A 23,109-nucleotide genomic window follows, 5' to 3' on the forward strand; every position below is an offset into this window, starting at 1 on the left:
CCTCAAGCAAGGGGAACAAAAGCAAAAAAATAGTGTTATAGTGGTTATCATTTTGTGGTTCCAGACATAAGATAGTATTTAAAATATAGGTTTTTTAAAAATTTGTGGCAATTTTAATGTTTTCAAGGGCCTCTACATTGGTAGTAAAGAAGAAAAACTGTCATTATTTGAGGTGACATGGAATTGCATAAAACCTTAATGCCTCTACCAAAAACTATAAGAACCAATAATTGAATTCAGTAAAGTTGCATGATACAAAAATAAAATACAGAAATCTGTTGTGTTTTTATACTCTAACAATGAAGTAGCAGAGGAGAGATTAAGAAAACAATCTCAGTTACAGTTACACCATAAAGAGTAAAATACCTAGTAACAAATTTAAACAAAGAAGTGCAAGACCTATAGTGTGAAAACTATAAGACATTGATGAAAGAAATTGATGGTACAAATAGAAAGATATACCATGCTCATGGATTGGAAGATTTAATGTTATTAAAATATGTATATTGCTAAAGGCATTCTACCAATTCAGTGCAATACCTTTTAAAATACCACTAGCATTTTTCACAGAACTAGAGCAAGTAAGCCCAATATTTGTATGTTACCACCAAAGACCCTGAATAGATAAAGCACTCTTGAGAAAGAAGAGCAAAAATGGAGGTATCACAATCCCACATTTCAAGATATACTTCAAAGCTGTAGTAATCAAAACAGTATTATGGTACTGGCACAGAAGTAGACATATAGATCAATAGAACAGGATAGAGAGCCCAGAAGGAAACCTATACTTATATTAATTAATGTAATTAATTAATTAATTTACAAACAAAGGAGGCAAGAATATACAATGGGGAAAAGAAGGTCTCTTCTATAAATGGTGCTGGGAAAACTGGTCACCTACATTTAGAACAGTGGAATTGGACCACTTGCTTATACTATACACAGAATAAACCCAAAATGGATTAAAGTCCTAAAAGTGATATCTGAAACCACAAAGCTCCTAAAAGAACAGATAGGCAGTAAGGTCTTGGGCACTGGCCTTAGCAACATCTTTATGAATATGTCTCCTCAAGCAAGGGAAACAAAAGCAAAAAATAGTGTAATAGTGTTGTTAGTACACCAAAATTAAAGACTTCTGTACAGTGAAAGAAACCATCAACAAAATGAAAATGCAATCTATGGAATAGGAGAAGGTATTTGTAAATGATAGATCTTATTGTTGGTTAATAAGGTTAATATGCAAAATATATAAGGAACTTACACAAGTCAACATCAAAAAACAAATAATCCAGTTGAAAATGGTCATAAGACCTGAAAGAAGACATACAGATGACCAACAGACACATGAAAAGACACTCAATGTCAGTTATCATCAGGAAAATGCAAATCAAAGCCACAACGAAATATCTCCTCCTCAAGCCTGTCAGAATGACAAGTATCAAGAAGACAAGAAATAGCAAGTGGAGAAAATGGCACCCTTGTGTACTTTTGGTGGGAATGTAAACTGGTATAACCACTATGGAAAATTATGGAGTGTCCTCAAAAAATACCATTTGACCATTAATTCCATCAGAGGGTATTTACCCACAGAAAATGGAAACACTAATTTGAAAAGATACATGCACCACTATGTTTATTGCAGCATTATTTACAATAGCCAAGATATGGAACAGCCAAAATGTCCATCAATAGATGAATGGATAAAGAAGAGGTGGTACACACACACACACACACACACACACACACACACACACACACACAAGTATTACTCAGCCATAAAAAGAATGAGATCTTGTCATTTGTACAACATGGGTGGACCTGGAGAGTGTATTATGCTAAGTGTAATAAGGCAGAGAGAGAAGGACAAATACCATATGATTTCCCTTATACGTTGAATCTGAAAAACAAAACAAACGAGCAAATTAAAAAAAAAAAACGAAAACATACTTATAAATACAGAGAACAAACTGGTGGTTGCCAGAGGAGAAGGTGGTAGGGGGATGGGTGAAACAGCTAAAGGGGGTTAGGAGGTACACATTTCCAGTTGTAAAGTAAATAAGTCATGGGGATAAAAAGTATAGCATTGGGAGTATAGTTATTAATATTGTAATAATGTGTGATGACAGGAGGTTACAGACTTACTGTGGTGAGCATTGTGTAATATATAGAATTGTCAAATCATTATGTTCTATACCTGAAACTAATAAAATATTGTATGTATGTCAGCTATACATAATAAATATTATGTATAAATATAATAATATTAATAAAATTCAGCAATTAAGATTAAATTAATAATAATTTCATTTATTAAATTAAGTAATTAAAATTAGTAAAAGGTAAAAAATGTAGGTGTTTTCATTGATTTGTGGAAGTTTTAATGCTTTCAGATATCTTATTCATTCATTCATTTGTTTTTCCTCTCCTTTGCTTCCTTTCTTTCTTCCTTTTTTTCATGATTAGTTCACAGTGTAGGTGATCCCTCTATAATTGTGTGTGCTACAGATGACTTTTATACAAGTATCTACAAGTATATCCATACTGTTTGTCCTTGTCATCCAAGGAGCTTTCCAGTTTTAATCTAACTCAATAATACTGGCCTTCCTTGTGCTTAATCTCAGCACACTTTTTTTTTTTTTTAATGAGCATTCTAATTTGACCACTCCCCCTAAAAAGTGATTGAAGTCCATTTAGATAGGCTTTAGGAGGAGGCTTTGGGAAAAGAAGATTTGATGGAGTAGATGATAAGGAGGTGATATGATGGAGCATTTCAAAGAGTACTTATATGTATGGAGAAGAGTATTTAAGAATAAAATGTAATGGTTATCTCAAAAGTGTGAAAAATATCTATAAGGAAGAAATGTTCTGTGACACGATGTGGCCTTCATTTGTGAATAGCGTTTATGTAGCCATAGTGATGTTAGCACTATTTATTGACTTAACTAAAAATATGAGAATATGTGATGTTAGGGCGTGATGGAAGAAAAGTAAATCCCTATTTATTATAAGAGTTGTGCTTATACAGTGCCTTTAGTTAAGAATAAGGGCTCAGGAGCCAGACTGCTTGAATGTAAAGCCTTAATAGCTCTGTAAACTGTAACCCTGGGCAAGTTAATTAACTTCTCTGTGCTTTAGTTTCATCATTAGGAAAATGGACATGATAAAAGATATACTTCTTTACTGGTTTGTTGCGAGAGGTAAATGAATCAGTTTGTCTATCCATCTCTCTATAATGTACTTAGAAAAATGTATATTAGAGTCAGCTATGATGATGATGATAAATGGTGGTTTGTAAATAATACTTAAAATTGATAGTAAGACACACATGTTTTATACAAATATGGAGATAACTACTAGAAGAAATAGTTGAGAGAGTTAAAGTGATTGCCTTTGGGAAGTGGTTGTGGGGAGTATATCTGGGAACATTATAAATCTTTTGACACTGCACTATTTAATTCTATATATATATATATGTATGCTGGTAGAAGTTTGGAGCGTGGTTTAAGTGGTATGTGTCATAGTCTCATAGTGACAGTAAGGAGGGAAGAAAATAATAGGACATATTGGAGACTGTCCCAGACCTCTCCTCTTACCTCTCCTCATCCCATTCTCCGTAGGAGCTGCTCCACATTGGTTCCATTCTCCTCACAGCTCTAGCTTGCTACATGTTCTTTTTAGTTGCAAATCCCAACAAATCTGACTCTCCTCTTTTGTTTTCCAAGTTTTAGGTAGATTAATTTAACTACTCTTGGCATCTCTAGATTTACCTTTTCATATTATTTTAATTAATATTTAATTTATTTTAATATTATTTTAATTTATTTTAATTATTTATTTAACACTTCAGAAACCTAGGACAAAAGAGATTAATGCAAAAATGTCCCTGAAGGATGTATTTTGTGTGTGTTGAATACTGTTACTACCATAATTTTTGTTTCTGTTATAAACATAAGTAATGTAATTATAAACTTATTTTGGGTACTTCAGTAAATTCATATGAAACATCACCCTTTGTGTGTTAATATGCTGTGTGTATTAATGTGCCATAATGGTCACATTATTTGCTGTGAGGATATATATAAACAGTGTTACATAAACTGATAAAGGTAACAGGGGTCTGTATGTAGGTGAACTGCTCAGAGAGGGCTCCCGGCAGTTATTACATCAGGCTTAAAATTTCCAGTCGGGCCAGTGGAGACGAGCCAGACAGTGACTGATCACTATAGACTAAAATAACCAAGAAGAGGCAGGCTCAGGCAAAGCAGCACATCAGCTGGGTATACTAGGATAAAGGATAGAATTCTTGTGACAGGAAAGGTGGTTTTTAGTGTTGAAAGCTAGGATGTTGGAAAAAAACACTGATGATAGTTAATGGAATTTACAGGAATGGTCACCAGATTTCTCTGCTCTAAGGTTATTTTATTTTTCCCCTTTCTATAACCTTTATTGTTTGGACATAGCCTGTAAATCCAACCCACATTAAGGTGAGTAGGAGACATTAGGCTCCACCTCCTGGAGTAGGGAGTACTTATGTTTACTACTTGGAATTCTTCTGTAAGGAATTTTATCTCTTCTCTCCTATTTATTTTTTTATTTTGGGTCATAATCCAGGTACTTTGCTATTTACTTTGTTATTCAAATTGTACCATTTTGGTCATTGGGAACTCTTTAAGATTGGCTTCTGTGTCAGTTTGATGGGCCCCATGACTTTTTCTTTTTCAGCACTTCCTTCTTTCCTGAACATAAAGATTTAGGCAATTATCTTCAAGTTGATGTACTACAAAATGTAATTATTACTGAAATAAAATTTGTCAGAATAAATGATTCAGTTTAGTTAAATGCAGATTTCATCTTTCATAATCTTAACTATTATTTACATTAATGTAATCTTCTTATTTGATTAGTAAATCTCTAAACACACCCAAGTGAAATAAAAATGTGTACTTATGTTTAATACTGATAAATTAGAGAAACTGTGGCTCTTTTTATTAAACTGTGATTTGTAATAAAAGTCTTGTGGAAGTTATATATCATGTAATGAATCATGTTCATCATGAGTTTTAAAAGTGTGTTTGTCTAAGTGAAAATCTATGTCTTAATTAATTTTGTAATTAAAGGAAAGCAAGGTGTTGCGGACAGTTCCCCTATTAGCAGCATGCCTCCCCCAGGACAAGTGTAAAGTCAAGATTGGTCGTCGCTTCAGTGAAGAAAGGTAAATTACCTTTTAGGGAAATTGAGAATAAGTCATAGCTACACAGATCTTTAAAAAGTGGTTTCTTTCACCTTATCCATCAGACCCAGAGCATGGTACATTGGAAGAGGTAAAAAAAATTTAAGTTCTGCCTTCTTCTTCAAAATAATACAGGACAAATCAAAACATGAATAAAAACACCCTCAGAAAACACAGGCCAAAATGTAATAAACAGAGGAATTATCTCAATTCTACAAGAATATATGTTGAGCCTAAAAGGCATATATGTACTGTTTATTTCATTTTAGAGGGATTGTATTAGATTTAGTTGTGTTTTTTCTTCTTTCTTTTCTTAAATTAACAATTATATATGATATACATTTATGTAAATGAACACATATTTATCCAATTCTAGCCCATTAAGGCTTTCCTAAGGCATGATGACTAGTACTGTATTTAGTATTCTTGTTATAGGCACATCACATTTAAAAAAATTTTTTTTAAAGATTTTATGTATTTATTGACAGAAAGAGAGAGCACAAGCAGGGGGAGTGGCAGGCATTTCCAGGAGAAATAGACTCCCCGCTGAGCAGGGAGCCCAATATGGGACTTGATCCCAGGACCCTGGGATCATGACCTGAGCTGAAGGCAGACATTTAACCAGCTGAGCCACCCAGGCTTCCCAGATCATATCTTTTTTAAAGGATGCCTTCTCCTGTCATGTTTAAAATAACTCTTTGATTGAGGCCCAGTATTTTTAGGGGCAGCAGCCCATTAGTTGATAAGTTCACTGAAGGTTCTATAATGTTCTTGGATCTTACTTCACATACAGTGTTCTTGGATCTTATTATATAACCCATTATCATAAATTTATATTAAATACTATGTATATATTTAAATTTTTCTGCAAATCTTTTATCTTTGAAGCATATTTTTTTTGCTTTTCTGCCCATTCACAAAGCCTTCACTAATTATTTTGATCCTACCTGCACAGTTAAGTGTATTTTTAGATGCAAAATTTAATTTCTTTTGAAAATACAGGGATTTGTTTTTCAGTCCACTTATGAAAATGCTAAGTAAGGCTAGTACTAGCTCCCATCCCAGGGAATTGACCAAAATTTTCTCTTCCCTTATTATTTTGGGTTCCTTAATTATTTAGTTTCAAATTATGAAAATAATATCATGTTAGAACTTTATAAAATCATTTTTTCCCTTCTTGGTAACTATTGTTTAGGAACACTTTTCTCATATAAAATTTTCTTTGCCTTGCCCTCAGAGATGAGATTTGCTCTGGGCTTGGTGTGAATTTTGCCATTTTGTTGGGAATGCACATGAGATCCAGAGCCCTTTGCATGGGGAGCGTGTGTATCATTTACATTGTGACATTTCTTTCACATAAAGTCTCTTTGTAATTTGTAGGTGGATGTAGGTATATCCAAACTTGATCCATCTGCCAGCTTGGATCCAGTTTATTTCATTGCAAAAGTGATGAGTATCTAAACTATCTGGGTCATTCCTGACATTTGGCTATCTAACAGCTCCACCAACGTGTTTGTGGATGAGAATCTTCTTTTAAAAAAAATTATTATTATTATTATTTTTTTCCTCACCGTAGCAAAACCCTCCCCAATGTTGTGGATGAGAATCTTGATGCGTTTTCAAATAGTTCATCCCATTTTGAATCTATTATATTAAGTAGTTTGTTTTTTTCCTTTGGAGCCTAATATGGTGCTTAGTCAGTAAACTATTATTCACTAATGGATTTTTAAACTAAAGCCAGTTGATATTGTTAATTAATTATTAATCTGGCAATTGAATGGTATTAATTTAAGTTTTTTTTTAAGAGTACATGATGTAACCATTCAGGAATGGTTAAGAGACCTACTGCTTTTGGTATCCTTTGTAAATGGAGTTTAAAAATACTTACCTTTAGGGGCGCCTGGGTGGCTCAGTGGGTTAAAGCCTCTGCCTTCGGCTCAGGTCATGATCCCAGGGTCCTGGGATGGAGCCCCACATCGGGCTCCCTGCTCAGCAGTGAGCCTGCTTCCCCCCTCCCCCTCTGTCTGCCCCTCTGCCTACTTGTGATCTCTGTCTGTCAAATAAATAAATAAAATCTTAAAAAAAAAATACTTACCTTCAATTTTTTGCCTCTAGTATATAAGAAAACAATTGGGTTTTGTGTACCAACCCTATATCAGGTGACTTTCTAAATTTATTTGCTACTTACTGGAATTGTTTTGTAGCTTCCCTAGAACTTTCTATTGAAGTAGTACTATCACCTGCAAATGATCTTTATGCCTTTTATTTCTTTTTCTTGCTTTATTGCAATAACTGGGAACCTCAGTACAATGTATATTAGGAGTGGTGAAAACCAACATTTCACTTTGATCCCAATCTCAAGGGACATTGTAAAATAAGATCTTGATGTACATTTTTGTAGATGCCATTAATCAGTTTGAAGATGCCATTTATTGTCTTTAATAGACTCTCTAACTTGTTTCCTTCCTTTCAAGGTTGTTTTGTTACTTGCAGACAGAGGCTGTCTGACTCTTTCTTACATCTCCAGTACCAAAATGCTTTGATGTGTATTTTTGAAGGAACTACAATAAGAATAGTTAAACTTCTTTTTTCCCCCTCACAAGCTAACAGAGGATTTTCTTTTTAAATTTTTAGAGATCCTGAACTTTCAGCTGTTTGTCGGAAGTCTGATACATTAATATTATATCCAGGGGCCGAAGCTGCTAATTTGGAAGAATTTATATTAGAGTCTCCTATTTATCCTTCCACAATCCTCATCATCGATGGTACATGGAGCCAGGCTAAGGACATTTTCTATAAGAATTCTTTGTTCCGACTCCCCAAACAGGTAAACTAGTATTTTAACGTAGAATAAACACAAATGTATAATTATGTATGTTGTATATATTTTCTGTGAGGAGCTACACATACGTTTTTTATGTATGGATTTGGTAATATTTATGTGTGTGAATGCATGTACATAGATATGTATATGTGTGTATGTGTGTTTGCTATGTATATGTAGAAAATTTGAAGCCTGTTCATCTTTTTCAATTCCTGTCACCAAACTTTACCTTAATTTAGGCATTTGGTTATAGTAAGAGTATCTCAGACATTTAATCGGTGAAGTCTAAGGATTAATTATTTCTATATCTATTAATGTTTTTGTGAAGTGTTATATTTAAATACTTCTGTATGGTAACTAAATTACCTCTTCTTATTAGGAATGACTTAATTTTTATGAAATACTATTTTGTCATTTATTATTATAATTAGATTATCCTTCAATTTGTGGATGATGGAACGTTTCCCATAGTGAGCCATTCTTGTATTCATTGAATGAACCCCACTTGATCATTTTATATTCTCCTTTTGATATTTTGCTGAAATTTTATCTGAGGCCATTGAATTATAATTTATGTATTTTTTATACTTCTATTATCAGGTTTGAGTACTAAGATAGTCTTAACTTCACCAAATGAATAGGAGAGATTTTAGTATTTCCTATGGCCTGGAATAGTTCAACTAATATTGGAATTCTTGCTTTTTAAAAATTAGAATGAACTCATTGGTGAAACCACCTGTTCCTGGTCTTTTTAAAAATGATAACTTTTAAACCCTTCTTTCAAGCTCTTATGGAAATTATTCAAGCTTTCTCTTTCTGTTTGGTTCAGTTTTTAAATAACTTTTTTTTAATAACTTTTATCTTTTTGGGGTAATTATTCCTTTCCCTTGAGTTAACAAATTGGTTGCCATATACCTGAATATATTCTTAAATACTTAATTTATTCTGAATTATGTCTTTTGTCCTTTCTAATCACTCTCACACACACTCTTTTCCCTATAAGCATACTCAAAAGATGTTTCTCTTTTATTTAGCCTTTAAAAGTATTAGCCTTTAGATTGTTTTAATGGCTATTGTACTTCATTTTTTCCTTAATCTGTGATTTTTATCTTGATCAGTTTCTTTCACCACTTTCAGCTCATTTTTCTGTTTTTGTAAGATTTTACTGTGTATTTTCTTCCTTTAGTAAGATTAGTGAGTTCCTTCTTTAATAATAAAAGGAGAGAAGACTGTAATATTTCTTCTTTTTCTGGGTTTGTTAATGGTAAGAAACCCGAATTGGAAATGAGGTCCATCAGACAATGGATGGGTTTGATTGGATCTCCTTAGGGGTCCCAGACTACATTTGCTTATGTGTCCCTTCAGGTTTTTTTTTTTTTTTTAAAGATTTATTTATTTATTTGACAGAGAGAGAGAGAGATCACAAGCAGGCAGAGAGGCAGGCAGAGAGAGAGAAGGAAGCAGGCTCCCCGCTGAGCAGAGAGCCCGATGTGGGGCTCGATCCCAGGACCCTGAGATCATGACCCGAGCCGAAGGCAGAGGCTTAACCCACTGAGCCACCCAGGCGCCCCTTTTTTTTTTAAATAGTTAACATATAATATATTATTTGTTTTGGGGTACAGGTCTGTGATTCATCAGTCTTACATAATGCACAGCACTCCCCATAGCACATACTCTCTCCCTGTCCATCACCCAGCCACACCATCCCACCCACCCCCTCCTTCGTAATATTTCTTCTTAATGTTACTTTCATTGTAGCTTATAGTTTTGGGTTGATGTATTCTTATATCTATACCACTGATATGATTTGTAATTAGTTTTGATTTCTTTTTACCCATGGATTATTGATGACTTCTTTTATTTTTTTAAGATTTTATTTATTTATTTTTGAGAGAGAGTGAGCAAGTAAACACGCACAAGCAGGGGGGAGGGGCAGAGGGAGAAGCAGATTCCCCACTGAGCAGGGAGCCCAGATGTGGGACTCAATCCCAGGATCCTGGGATCATGACTTGAGTCGAAGCAACCTATTGAGCCACCCACTTGCCCTATCAATGACTCTTAATTCTCAGGTGTTATAAGATTTTTGTCTCTGTTTTATTTTTATTTCTTATTTTGTTATGTTGTGATAAAAGAACACTGCCTGCAATATTTTGAATATGTTTATGATTTTTGTGTGGGTAAGTCAATGGCAAATTTTTGTATCTGTTTTGTGACTATAAAAAATTCACTATAAAAAATTCACATTCTCAAATTTTTCCTTGCACTTTTATTTTTGTCATACATCAGGTATTTGATTCTGAAAAAGGTATTTGAAAAGCTTCTGTTCATGTCTTTTAAATGAAGTTGGCTCTGCATTTCTAGTAGCTTTTGTGTTATATATTTATCTGTTCTGTTGTGTGTATAGCAACACATGCACTTGGTGACGAATAACAGTGGAGTCATGATTCTGAGATTCTAATCTCAGACTCTTTGTAGTTTTCATTCCCTTTGATTAAAATGCGGATACGGTTTTTAGATGAGACTCATCTACGCAAAACAGATGTAAAAAACAGCTGACGTGTTGAGTGCTTTGAATGAGCCAGTCATAATTCCAAGTGGTTTATGTGTCTTAACTTGCTTAAGTCTTCCCCAAAGTATTATTACTGTCTTAGGTAACACACGAAGAGGCTGAGACACAGACGTGTTCAGTAGCTTGCTTTAGATCACACAACTATTTCAGAGCAGAGCTGCGTCTTTAACCGATCTAGTTTTGAGCCAACGCTGTTGTCTTAACCAGAGCAGCGTACTGAAAGGGAAACTTCCATCAAGGACATTTACCGAGAATAGCTTCCGTAGGTTTATCTGGCTTTGTGAATACGCCATGATCCACAAGAACCAACTCCTAAAAGGCAGGGATACTGTTAGGTTGCTGCACATTTTAGACAAAATTTATGTTGACATTACAATTAGATATTGTCCAACATACAAAGAAAATTTATGGAAGTCTTATGTCTATAGGTTTGGTGCAAATATTTGAATTTTTTTTTCTTGCTTATGCTGTGTCTGCATCTTTCATTTTGTGGTAACTACATGAGTACCATAGCAATGAATTACAAAGTCATATTACAAAGATTAAAAGATACTTTAAAATAAATAATTTACCAAGTTCATTTTCTTCTTTAAATTGAGTAGCAGTTAAGGACATAGGTAAATGAAATAATTTTCCCATCCTACTATACCATATATTTTTTTATCACTTTTTCCTTTTCTCATTTTTCTAAGCTAGAAGCAAATATAAGTAGATATTTGTTTAGCCTCGAAATGGGCCTATTACGACCATCAGATAAAATAAAGTGCTTAAAAGAAACATTAGCTAGATTTGACTACGTGACAGAAAATATCACCATAAGCTAAAGTGAAAGGCAGATAGCTGGAAATCTGTGAATCAGATAAAGGCTTTGTAAGCTTAAAGTTCTTAGAAATGAACAAGGTAAAGGTGAAAAATCTCCAAAAAATGGGCCATTAGAAAATAAATGTATTTATAAAATACCTTGGTAATTATATAACAATGTGATACTAAGTTGTCAACTTTTATGTTGAAAGAGCTTCAAACTTTCAGAAAAATTTCAAGAATCATAACAAAGGTCCCTTGAATGCCCTGAAGTTTTACCATTATTCATTAATTGCCTTATCAGTCTCTCTGTGTGTATTTTATGCTTTTCTGAACCTCTTCAGAGTTACGGAATAGGTATCCAAATTTACTTTTTGAAATTGAAATGTTGCTAGCTCTAGCAAGAGCTCTAGCAAAAGTGTCTGTTCCTAAATATTTTTTCCTAAATTTTTTTTTTTGCCTGAAATAAAAAAAAAAATAGTGATTTAAAGCCCAACACAATTTATAAAAACTCATATATCCTGAGATAGTTTCATCTTAATATACATGGGAATATGGGTCATTTTAGGAATAATAATACGTATGCTTTTTGAGTGTCATACAATATATAGCCCAAATATATGAGTGTGGGTTGGTTAGACAAACCAACCCACTTTCTGGAAGTTGTTGCAAAAACCAGTGAAATCTGTATATTTACTCTTTCTTTAAAAAAAAAAAAAGTTTTATATGTATACATACACTTACCTATTCACAGATAGCTAAGTTGAGGTGAAGAGAGAATTGATTTTTGAATGTAACAACGCTTACCCTTAGACATCTATAAAATGATGTTGATAATTGTAGTGATTTTATAGTAAGTTCTGAACTACCTCTTATAGTTCACTTTTTGTTACTTTTGTAACACTAAAAAGATATGCTTATTTTTTTTTTTTTTTTTTTAAAGATTTTATTTATTTATTTGTCAGAGAGAGACAGAGCAAGCACAGGCAGACAGAGTGGCAGGCAGAGGCAGAGGGAGAAGCAGGCTCCCCACAGAACAAGGAGCCCGATGTGGGACTCGATCCCAGGACGCTGGGATCATGACCTGAGCCGAAGGCAGCTGCTTAACCAACTGAGCCACCCAGGCGTCCCCAAAAAGATATGCTTATTTTTAATATATTCTCCCATTCTTGAAAAACTTCCCATTCGTATATAATGATTTTTATTTAATTAGTAACTATTCCCCAGCTTTTCTGGAAAGAATTTTTGTTTTATTATGCAATAAACTTTCCTAAGGGCCCGGCTTTAATAAGTGAGTGTACAGTGAAGTTACAAGTAACATGAATTGTGCACGGGTAATTAACGACAGAGCTTCAACTCAAACTTGAACAAAAAAGAAAGTATACAGGTCATGTCACTAGGAAGCTGAGAACCAGTAGGATTGGCTTCTGTCTTGCCTGGGATCTGGTTCTCAAGCAGCTCTCTCTGTTTTTGAGGATTGCTGCCCTCTGCATTGGGTTTGATTTTTGACTTCCTCTGTTCTACTGGAAGAAATCTGTAGGAAGCAGCAGATTAGCCTCTTACTGGCTTAATTTATCTTTTTTTCTTTTTTTAAGATTTTATTTATTTGACAGACAGAGGTCACAAGTAGGCAGAGAGGCAGGCAGAGAGAGAGGAGGAAGCAGGCTCCCTGTTGAGCAGAGAGCCTGACGTGGGGCTCCATCCCAGGACCCTGGGATCATGACCCGAGCCAAAGGCAGAGGCTTTAACCCACTGAGCCACCCAGGCGCCCCTAATTTATCTTAACAGAAAGATGATTTCCTCCTTCCAAGGGCAGAATCCTGGATTGTCCCATTGTTGGGGGTGGGAGGATGGTGGTACAACTAATGACAGCAGGACCACATGAATCTGGAAATTGCTCCAAGGACGTGAGGTGTTGTTATCAGGACTATTTAAAAGCAGGGATGGGCAGACCAAAACCCATAGATAACCAGACCACTATGTATCAGTTGTTTACTTGTAAAAGCATGTTTGTTTATATATTTCTTGGCTTATTCAAAATTAGTGCTGTAGAGCAGTATTTTAATATAACTCTCTCTTACGGTTTTGTTCACCAAGGGAAAGACAGAAATGTACAATGAAAATGCAGTACTTGTCTAAATCTTCAAATGTATAAATAATGTATAAATTAATTAGATTTTATTTCTAAATGTAATTTGTCAGTTTTCTCATCTCATCAGTGCACATATACTCACACACCTGCTTTTTGCATAAATTTATCTTAGCTGTTAGTCTTGGTTTAGCTGCTCCATTCATTTTCTATAGTAGTATAAACATTTTGCTGCAAATACATAAGAAAAAAATGGCAGAAAGAAAAAAATCAACATTAAAACCCAAGGTATTGCTTTCTTTACAGAAAAAAATATATAGTCTTTTTTCCCTAAATAAGAGAATAACCATTTGTAAACTTTGTACTTAACTGATGAATAAAAGAATTGTAATACAAACCTGTTAAATTGGCCTCTTCTTAATCTGGATTTCTAATATATCCAGACCATTTGGCAGTGAATCTCTTCCCTCAGAAGAATTTTACACAGGAGACTCTTGATGTTGGATAGTAATAAATTCAAGATGAATATGGAAATGTTTGTAGAGGCTCCCACCTTTCTTCATAAACTTCTTTCCAGTGAGTTATTTGCATATCCTTGCTCTATTGCCTTTAAAACTTCCACTAAAGCTGTATTTCTCACTTGATAAGCCAAACACTGTTGGGAGAACCCAGGGACTAAAACATTTTCATGAAAGCTGTTTCTTGTGTCTACATAGACCTATTATGGACTGGATTATGTTACATATCTAATCTTTTGCCTAATTCAAATTCATCATTATCCTCTAAATTTTTAACTGATATAGACGATTGTATTAGTTTCAGCTGTACACATAATGCTTTGATATTTGTGTTTATTGTAAAAGGACCTAAGTCTAACATCTGTCAAGTGTTTTCTTTCTTGTGTTGAGAACCTTTTTTTTTTCTTTTTTTTTTTAAAGATTTTATTTGTTTATTTGACAGAGAGAGAGAGACCACGAGTAGGCAGAGAGGCAGGCAGAGAGACGGGGAGGCAGGCTCCCTGCCGAACAGAGAGCCCGATGCGGGGCTTGATCCCAGGACCCCGAGATCATGACCTGAGCTGAAGGCAGAGGCCCAACCCACTGAGCCACCCACACACCCTGAGAACTTTTAAGATCTATTCTCTTGGCAGCTTTGACATGTACAGTATGGTATTATTAACCATATTTGCCATGCTCTGTGTTACATCTCCATGACTTACCTGCTGGAGGCTTGTACCTTTTGACCCACTTCACCCATTTTGCTTCCCCTCCATCCTCCACCTCTGGCAACCACTGATCATTTCTCTGTGTCTAGGAGCTCATTTGTTTATTTCTTTTTTTTTAGATTCAACCTGTGAGTGAGGTTATGTGGTGTTTGTCTTTCTCTGTCTGACTTATTTCACCTTGTATAATGCCCTCAAGTTTATCCATGTTGTTGCAAATGACAAGATTTCCTTTTTTAAGTGGCTGAATAATGTGTATTGTGTGTGTCTGTTTATGTGTGTATCATTTTCTTTATGCGTTCATCCATCTGTGGACCCTCAGTTTGTTTCCATATCTTGGCTACTGTCAATAATACTGTCATGAACATGGGAGTGCAGGTGCCTTTTCAAGTTTAGTGTTTTTGTTTTCTTCAGATTATCTTTTAATTCTCTCCAGAATTTCATGTTTGTTTACTTCTATTACCAGCATTGGGAGTTGGCTTATTTTTTTAATACCCTTTTCCTTTTCAAAAGAAACAGGTTTTTTGTTTGTTTGTTTTGTTTTATTTTTTATTTCATTGAGTAATTTGTAAAAGATTCTGGAATACTAGCGCACAATACAGCCTCTTTGAGATACAGAGTCTGAATAGCGTATTTTACTTATTGTTTGTTAAGTGACTTCTGTCCTGTGTCTTTCAATAAATATGCTTTAAATTAGTGACACAACAAAGTAAGTATTTCATGTCATGGAATTTCCAGATCTTTGGGGCATAGTAAGAACAGTTGAATGTTAAATGCAGAATGCCAGGGGTTTATAATGCATCGATGATCTTTTTTGATCTTCACAATATCTTTCATGTTTTTGTTTGTTTGTTTGTTTTTTGATAGACTATATCTGTACCTCTGGATCTCTTCTGGCTCATGTGTTGGAGTGTTGTGTTCTCCTCATGGGTGATGAGGCTTATCTCCAAGTTGTAGATGGCATTGTATTTATATATGGAACTTGAGTTAACTTGCTTCTGTTGGGTATATCATTCCAGGTAGTAGAACATAAGTTGATAGGAATTATGACTTACTATATGTGAAAGGATAATTTAAAGAAAGTTACCAGAAATCTCTACATGAGGGGAGGCTGCCTGGCTCAGTCAAGAGAACATATGACTCTTGAAATCAGGGTCGTGAGTTCATGCTCTAAGTTGTGCCTAGAGTTTACTTAAAAAGAAAAATAAAAAAGAAATATGTGCATGAAATTCATCGCTTCCCTATTTCCATCTGTTCCTCATTGAGTTCTTAACTGTGAACTTACTTGCCTTCCTGGGAGAAATTCTCAAATCCTTTGGCAGGTAATAATATAATTTTTGAACCAGAAGGATTCTTGTTTTTTAAAAAGATTTTATTTATTTATTTAGCAGAGAGAGAGACAGCAAGAAAGGGAACACAAGCAGGTGGAGTGGAAGAGGGAGAAGCAGGCTCTCCACTGAGCAGGGGGGAATCCTGTGTGAGACTTGATCCCAGAACCCTGGGATATCACCTGAGCTGAAGGCAGACGCTTAATGACTGAGACACCCAGGTGCCCCTGAACCAGAAGGAATCTTTTTTAAGGATTTTATTTATTTATTTGACAGACAGAGATCACAAGTAGGCAGAGAGGCAGGCAGAGAGAGAGGAGGAGGCAGACTCCCTGCTGGGCTCGATCCCAGGATCCTGGAATCATGACCTGAGCCGAAGGCAGAGGCTTTAACGCACTGAGCCACCCAGGTGCCCCCCAGAAGGAATCTTAAAGATTAATAAATTCTTAGCATTTCAGAAGGCAGGAAGCTAAAGGCCAGTAATAAATGACTCTGCTGAAGTCGCAGCCAGTTATGGGGAGATCCAGGGGTATAATCTGCTTTTCCTGCATTCTAATTCAGCATTTCAGGCTATTCCTAGAATTTGCTAATTAAAAAAAAATTGTGTTGAATTTACTTTAACAATAACCTAAATTTATGATTTTATATCACAAATCATTTGTCTAATGTAGTGCCTTAAATGTAAGGCATTATTATTCTCAAGTGGAATAAGTTAGGTAGAGGTATACAACAGCAGACTATGGAAGGAGGTGCTCTGCCTTCCTTGTCAGAGTGTGGTTCATGGACCAGCAGCATTGGCATCATGCAGAATATCAAGTTCCACTTTGGAATTACTCAGGATCGATATTTTAACAAAACGTCTGGGTAATTCTTCTATACATTAAAGTTTGAGAAGCACTGCTGCACTAGGTATTTTAAAATCGACATGTAATTCACAACCTTTAAAGGTAGGCCTTTGTAGTGTACAGGTCAGTGGATTTTAGTATATATACAAAGTTGTATAACTGTCACCATTATCATATTCCACAATATTTTCATGTTTTTCAGTTCCTTTCCCCCCAAAAGCTCTGTACCTATTGTTAGTCCCCTTTTTCCTTCCCCCATTCACAAATGCAGGTGACCCACTGCTCTGTTTGTTGTCTCTGTAGATTTACTTACTGGGATATTTTCTATAGACAGAATTATACAGTAGGTAGCCTTTGTGTCAGGCTTCTGTGACTGAACCACAGATATTTCAGAGTTGACCTGTGTTGTAGCACATGTCAGTATTCCACTCTTTTTTATGGCTGAGTAATATTCCAGTATACGCATATACCACATTTTGTTTATCATTAGTCCGCTGATGGACATTTTGTTTGTTTCCACTTTTTGGCTCTTGTGATGATGCTTTTTTTTTTAAAAAAAAATTTTTTTATTTATTTATTTGATAGAGCGAGAGAGAGCAGAAGTAGGTAGAGCAACAGGCAGAGGGAGAGGGAGAAGCAGGCTCCCTGCTTAGCAGGGAGCCTGATGTGGGGCTCAATCCCAGCATCCTGGGATCATGACCCGAGTCGAAGGCAGAGGCTTAAACCACTGAGCCACCCAGGTACCCGAGATGAGGCTGTTATAAATTATTTGTCTGTAGGTTTTTGTGTGTCTGCCTTTTTTCAGTTCTTTTGGGTACATACCTGAGAGTAGAATTGTTGGGTCATTTAGTAACTGTTTGAACTTTTTGAGGAACTGCCAAAGTATTTCACAAGGCAGATGCACTATTTTATATTTCTTCTAGTGATGCTTGAATGTCTGAATGATTCAATTTCTCCATTTCTGGGCCAACCTTACTTATGTCTTTGTGTGTGTGTGTGTGTGTGTGTGTGTACACGCACGTGCACACACACGCACACGTGTGTGTGTGTGTGTTTCCCTAGTGACTAATGATGTTGAGCATCATCTTTTTATGTGCTAATTGGTCATTTGTATATCTTTTTTGGAGAAATAGCTTTCAAGTGTTTTCCTGATCTTTAAATTAGCTATTTTGCTTTTTTTTTTTTTTAAGATTTTATTTATTTGTTTGAGAGAGAAGGAGATAGAGAGGGTGCACTAGTGGAGGGCAGGGGCACAGGGAGAAGTAGACTTCCTGATGAGCAAGGAGCCCTATGGGAGGCTTGATCCCAGGACCCGGGGATCATGACCTGAGCTGAATGCAGGCACTTAACGGACTGAGCCACCCAGTTGCCCCTTGTTATTTTGTTTTTCTTATGATTGAGTTGTAAAGCATTTTTTAAATATTCGTAGAATGCCCCATATTAGATATATGACTTGCAAGTACTTCCTCTTTTCCCTGGGGCATTCTTCTACTTTCCTGATTGTGTTCTGTGATGCAAAAAAGTTTTTAATTTTGGTGAAGTCCAACTTACCTGTTTTTTCTTTTGTTTCTTGAGTACTAATTGTTTAAATGCTTACAGAAAAAGAAGCAAAAAGATTGGAGGCCCTAAGTATAAAAGTCAAAGAAGATTTCAGATTTGGGAGAAGGGCTTATGAATCTCTGGACACCAAATGCTAGAAATATTTTCAGAAGCTGAGAAGCTTTTACTCTGTTCTTCATTAATTTAATTTCCCAAACTTTCCTGTATTAGTTATTATATGTCACTTTTCTAAATACAAATATTGACTCATTTAATTGTCATGATAATTTAATATGATTTCCATTTAGTAGAAGCAAAAACTGAGACACAGAGATGTTAAGTAACTTGCCTGAGCTTACACAGCTAGCATGCAAAGGCCTGGTAAAGAATTCTGACATATGTGTTTAAAGTTTCTATGTCAAATACAATGTTGATATTAAGGGGATGAAAGAATTAATCTATAATCTTAATTACAGAGAAGGATTTAGAGGCTCCTGTCTGAGAGTGTGTGGAGGAAGAAGTGTTAGGGCCAGTTTGGAAAATGGGAGCAGTTGGGGTAAGCATCCAATATTTGACCAATATGTTTTTCAGTCACTAGTATGATTTATCTCTGGCAATTAATTAAATAGACTTTATTTTTGTGATTTTAAATTAGACTTGCCTATATGATATTTTACATATATTTATATACCTTTCTTAAGGGAGATTAGAAAGAGTTACACATATTTTCTCATATCTAGGTGGTAATTATCATGTAACAGGTGTTGAATGTCAGTGAGATATTGAAAAATTTTATTATGGCCCACATGTTGTTCATACTTTTTGGACAACTCAATCCACAAAAAGACATAATTTCATGAGTCAAAGAGTCTACCTTTAAAGGAGGAGAGGGAAACTGATGATTCTTGATAGGTGTGGCAATACATACAATACTATTAACTGTTGAAAGAAATTGGCAGTTAAAGCAATAGTTAGGGACGCCTAGGTGGCTTAGTCAGTTAAGCATCTGCCTTCCACTCGGGTCATGATCCCAGGGTCCCGGGATCGAGTTCCACCTGGGACTTCTTGCTACGTGAGGAGCCTGCTTCTCCCTCTACCTGCTTCACCTCCTGCTTTCTCTCTCTCTCTCTCTCATTCTCTCTGACAAATAAATGAATAAAATCTTAAAAAATATAAATAAAGCGGTAGTTAATAATTCCCTTTGCCTCCCTTCCAGGTAACCCCCTAACTGCATTTCCCTCCTTGCAACTTTTTAGAGTTAAAAGTATCTTGCGTTTCCTTCCAAAAAAAAAAATTTTTTTTTTGGTGCTCATAAACAGTGTAACAGTCTATACTCAACTTCCAAGGTATGTGCACCATTCATGTGTCCTTTCACTGAGGCACCAGTGCTCTGTGCTCAGAAAGCCCTGAGCGAGCAGAAACATGAAAATATTCACAGAGCGTTGTTTCCCAAGGCTAAGATATAAATTCTGAGTTCTAAGTCTCCTATATAGGGCTCATAACTGGGAAATTCCCAAAGATGGTAACCATCATCAGCCAATCTGTGGTATTTTGTTACAGCACCCTGAGCTAAGACACACCTCTGTCAGTTAACAGGGAGAAATGCCCTCATGAAAAGGCAAACGGGAATGCGATGCATATTACATTGTTATTTAGAAATGCTTTTTCAGCTTTTTACTCAAGTAGTTCTTTTTGCCCATTTCTTCTTTTGTTACCTGTGCTTTTGGTATCACATCCATGAAATTTTTGCTACATCTAATGTCGTGAAGCTGTTCCCCTTGTTTTCTTAGGAGGCTTTTGGCTTTGGGTATTATTTACATCTTGAATCCATTTTTATTTCTTTTTCATGTATGGTGTAAAATACGGGTCCAACTTTAGCTTTTCCAGTACCATTTGTTGGAGATTGGCCATTCCCCATCTTCCTGATCATCTTTGTCTCATTGTTTTCTGACATATTTAAATGATTTTTTTCTCATGCATGTTTTATTTTTTTCCTCAGTTTCATTTCTGCTTTTTAGAATATAATATTATTTTTATTCTTTTTTAAAAATAATAGTTTTAGTATTTTTTCTCCTAACTTTTTTCTTTTATTGTCCTATTATTTCAAAAAGTACGTGTTTAATATCCTTGAAAAGACAGAAAAGTTGTGGTCTAAATTTTTTTTTTCTCCAGAATAAGTCTTCTCATGTGTTCTCTTTGTCAATTGTTTATATGTTTGCTCATTTATTCACTTATTCATTGGTTCACTAACTCATTTGTGCAACATGTATCTGTTGAAATGCTTTCTCTACTCCACAGTCTACTCTGATTGCTTTTGGTTTTGTTAGTGGACTAGAGTAGACCTGATCTATGTCTTCATGGAGCTAACAGTTTACAGAGATTGACAATAATCTATTAGGTAACCACAAACATTTAATAATAATTGTGGTGTTCCTGCCCAACACCCCCCACCCCTTTTTGGTGTAGGGTTTACTGCATTGGTCTTGGTCTAGAATTTCTTACAGTTTCTTTGCTTGGGATATGGGTATTCTCATAAGGGCATTTTCTTTAGATAAACATAGTGCAGTCTTAATTTACCTGGAAGCACTATCTTGAAACTTAGCTTACAGCTTTGGGGATTAAGTAGAAAAAGGAAGCAGGGTTATCACCTTTCTTCATAAAATATTATTACATTGGAGATGGTTTACTTGATAATTTGGACATCTTAACACTTAAGATATAGTATGTGGTATAGGATGGAAGTCACTAGAAGAAGCAAATGCCCTTAAAAATCTGTATCTAACTTAGAAAACTTTTTATTTAAAATGAATATATCATGATAATCAATTGAATAGTATACAAAGTATCATTTTATTTTGTATTAATGGAAAAATACCGTTGCTGGGGGTTACCTGAAAACTAAAAAATAATAGGTTATATGATATCTTAAATATTTATAGGTGTGAACACAGCAGTTACATTTTCCTTATGAATTGTTACATTGGCAGTATTTTCATTGTAAAGTCATTTATCAGGAACGGCAAAAACAGTCAGTAATAACAGAAATTGAAATTTTTGTTTCTCAGGCATTTCTTTTTAGAAATATATATAGTGGGGGTGCCTGGGTGGCTCAGTGGTTAAGCCTCTGCCTTTGGCTCAGGTCATGGTCTCAGGGTCCTGGGATCCAGCCCGCATCAGGCTCTCCTCTCAGCGGGGAGCCTGCTTCCCCGCCCCCCACCCCGCCTCCCCTACCTCTCTCTCTGCCTACTTGTGGTCTCTCTCTCTCGCTCTCTCTCTGTCAAATATATAAAAATTTTTAAAAACTTAAAAAAAGAAAGAAATATATATAGCAAGATAACTTTCTGTAACGATTTGTTATGGTATCTTCTTTAGATACTAAAAGAGAGTGTGATGTGGTAGTTCAATTGCCATCTGCCCTTGTTTTTCTTTGTTTGCATTTTTCTTTTTGTGCTGTGTTGGCATAGAGCAAGTACACAGTCTCCAGTGGCAGTTTGTTGAATTGTCCTTTATCATTTGCATTATCTTGCACGCATGATAATTCTTCCGATGCGTCTGACTTGTGAACCCATTGTCAGCACAGTTTCCTTGTTTGGATCATTGTGGTGAATAGATGCATAATCATCGTGTTCTGGCATCATCCTTTTCCTGTTTAAATTCTGGTTTGTAACTCTTATGGAATAAACTGTGCATGTTTACAGTGTACAGTTTGCTAAGTTTTAACACATGGTTTGCACCTGTGCAACCATCATCAGAGTGAAGATAGTAAACATGTGTCCATCACTTAACAGATTTTCTCGAGCTTTGTCATTCTTTTTTTTTTTTTTTTTTTTAAGATTTTATTTATTTATTTGACAGAGAGAGACACGGTGAAAGAGGGAACACAAGCAGGGGAAGTGGGAGAGGGAGAAGCAGGTTCCCCACTGATCAGGGAACCCGATGCTGGGGTCGATCCCAGGACCCTGGGATCATGACCTGAGCTGAAGGCAGACGCTTAACAACTGAGCCACCCAGGCGGCCTGAGCTTTTGTCATTCTTCATTCCCCTCTTCTCCTGTCCTGAGACAACCGGTGATCTATCCGCTACTATCAATTAGTTTGCATTTCCTAGCATCTTATATGAATATAATTACACATTAGTACCTTTTTTTTTTTTTTTTGGTATGACTTCTTTCACTTGGCCTAATCATTTTGCAGTTTATTCTCTTTGGTGTGTATCCAAAGTTCATTCTTTTTTATTACGCCGTGCACTTTGTTTATGTGGGCATCTGTTGATGACCTTTGGGTTGTTTTCAGGTTTGGGCTATTACGAATAACATAGCTGGTGCATCATTACAAATCTTTATATGGAGGTATGCTTTCTCTTTGAGTGGTTTCCCCTAGGAATGGGATGCTTGGATTCATGTAATAGGTGTACGCTAGACTTAAAAAAATTTGCGGGTGGTGGTGGTCAGTTTTGGAAAACTATCAAACTGCTTTCCGAAATGGTTTTGCCATTTTGCATCCCTTCAGTAGTTTATGAGATCCAGTTTCTTCACGTCCTTGATAACACTTGATATGGGCAGTCTTTGATGTTTTAGCCATTATAATGATTGTATAGGGATATCTTTTGTGGCTTTGTTTTGCATTTACCTGATGATTAATGATGCCTAATGTCTTTTCACCT

At 35.5% G+C, this 23,109-nt stretch overlaps 1 protein-coding gene across 1 annotated transcript in view; it reads left to right on the forward strand.

Annotated features, from left to right (window-relative positions):
- Positions 1 to 23,109, forward strand: part of LOC111158920 (DTW domain containing 2) — a 97,666-nt gene that overhangs the window by 21,779 nt on the left and 52,778 nt on the right. The window contains exons 3-4 of the mRNA XM_022521251.1: positions 5,118 to 5,212; positions 7,865 to 8,057. Coding sequence (XP_022376959.1) covers positions 5,118 to 5,212; positions 7,865 to 8,057 — 288 coding nt within the window. The remainder of the gene's footprint in view (positions 1 to 5,117; positions 5,213 to 7,864; positions 8,058 to 23,109) is intronic.

Source organism: Enhydra lutris, unplaced genomic scaffold (genome assembly GCF_002288905.1).
Source record: "Enhydra lutris kenyoni isolate GAN:26980312 unplaced genomic scaffold, ASM228890v2 scaffoldscaffold64, whole genome shotgun sequence".
NCBI lineage: Eukaryota > Metazoa > Chordata > Mammalia > Carnivora > Mustelidae > Enhydra > Enhydra lutris.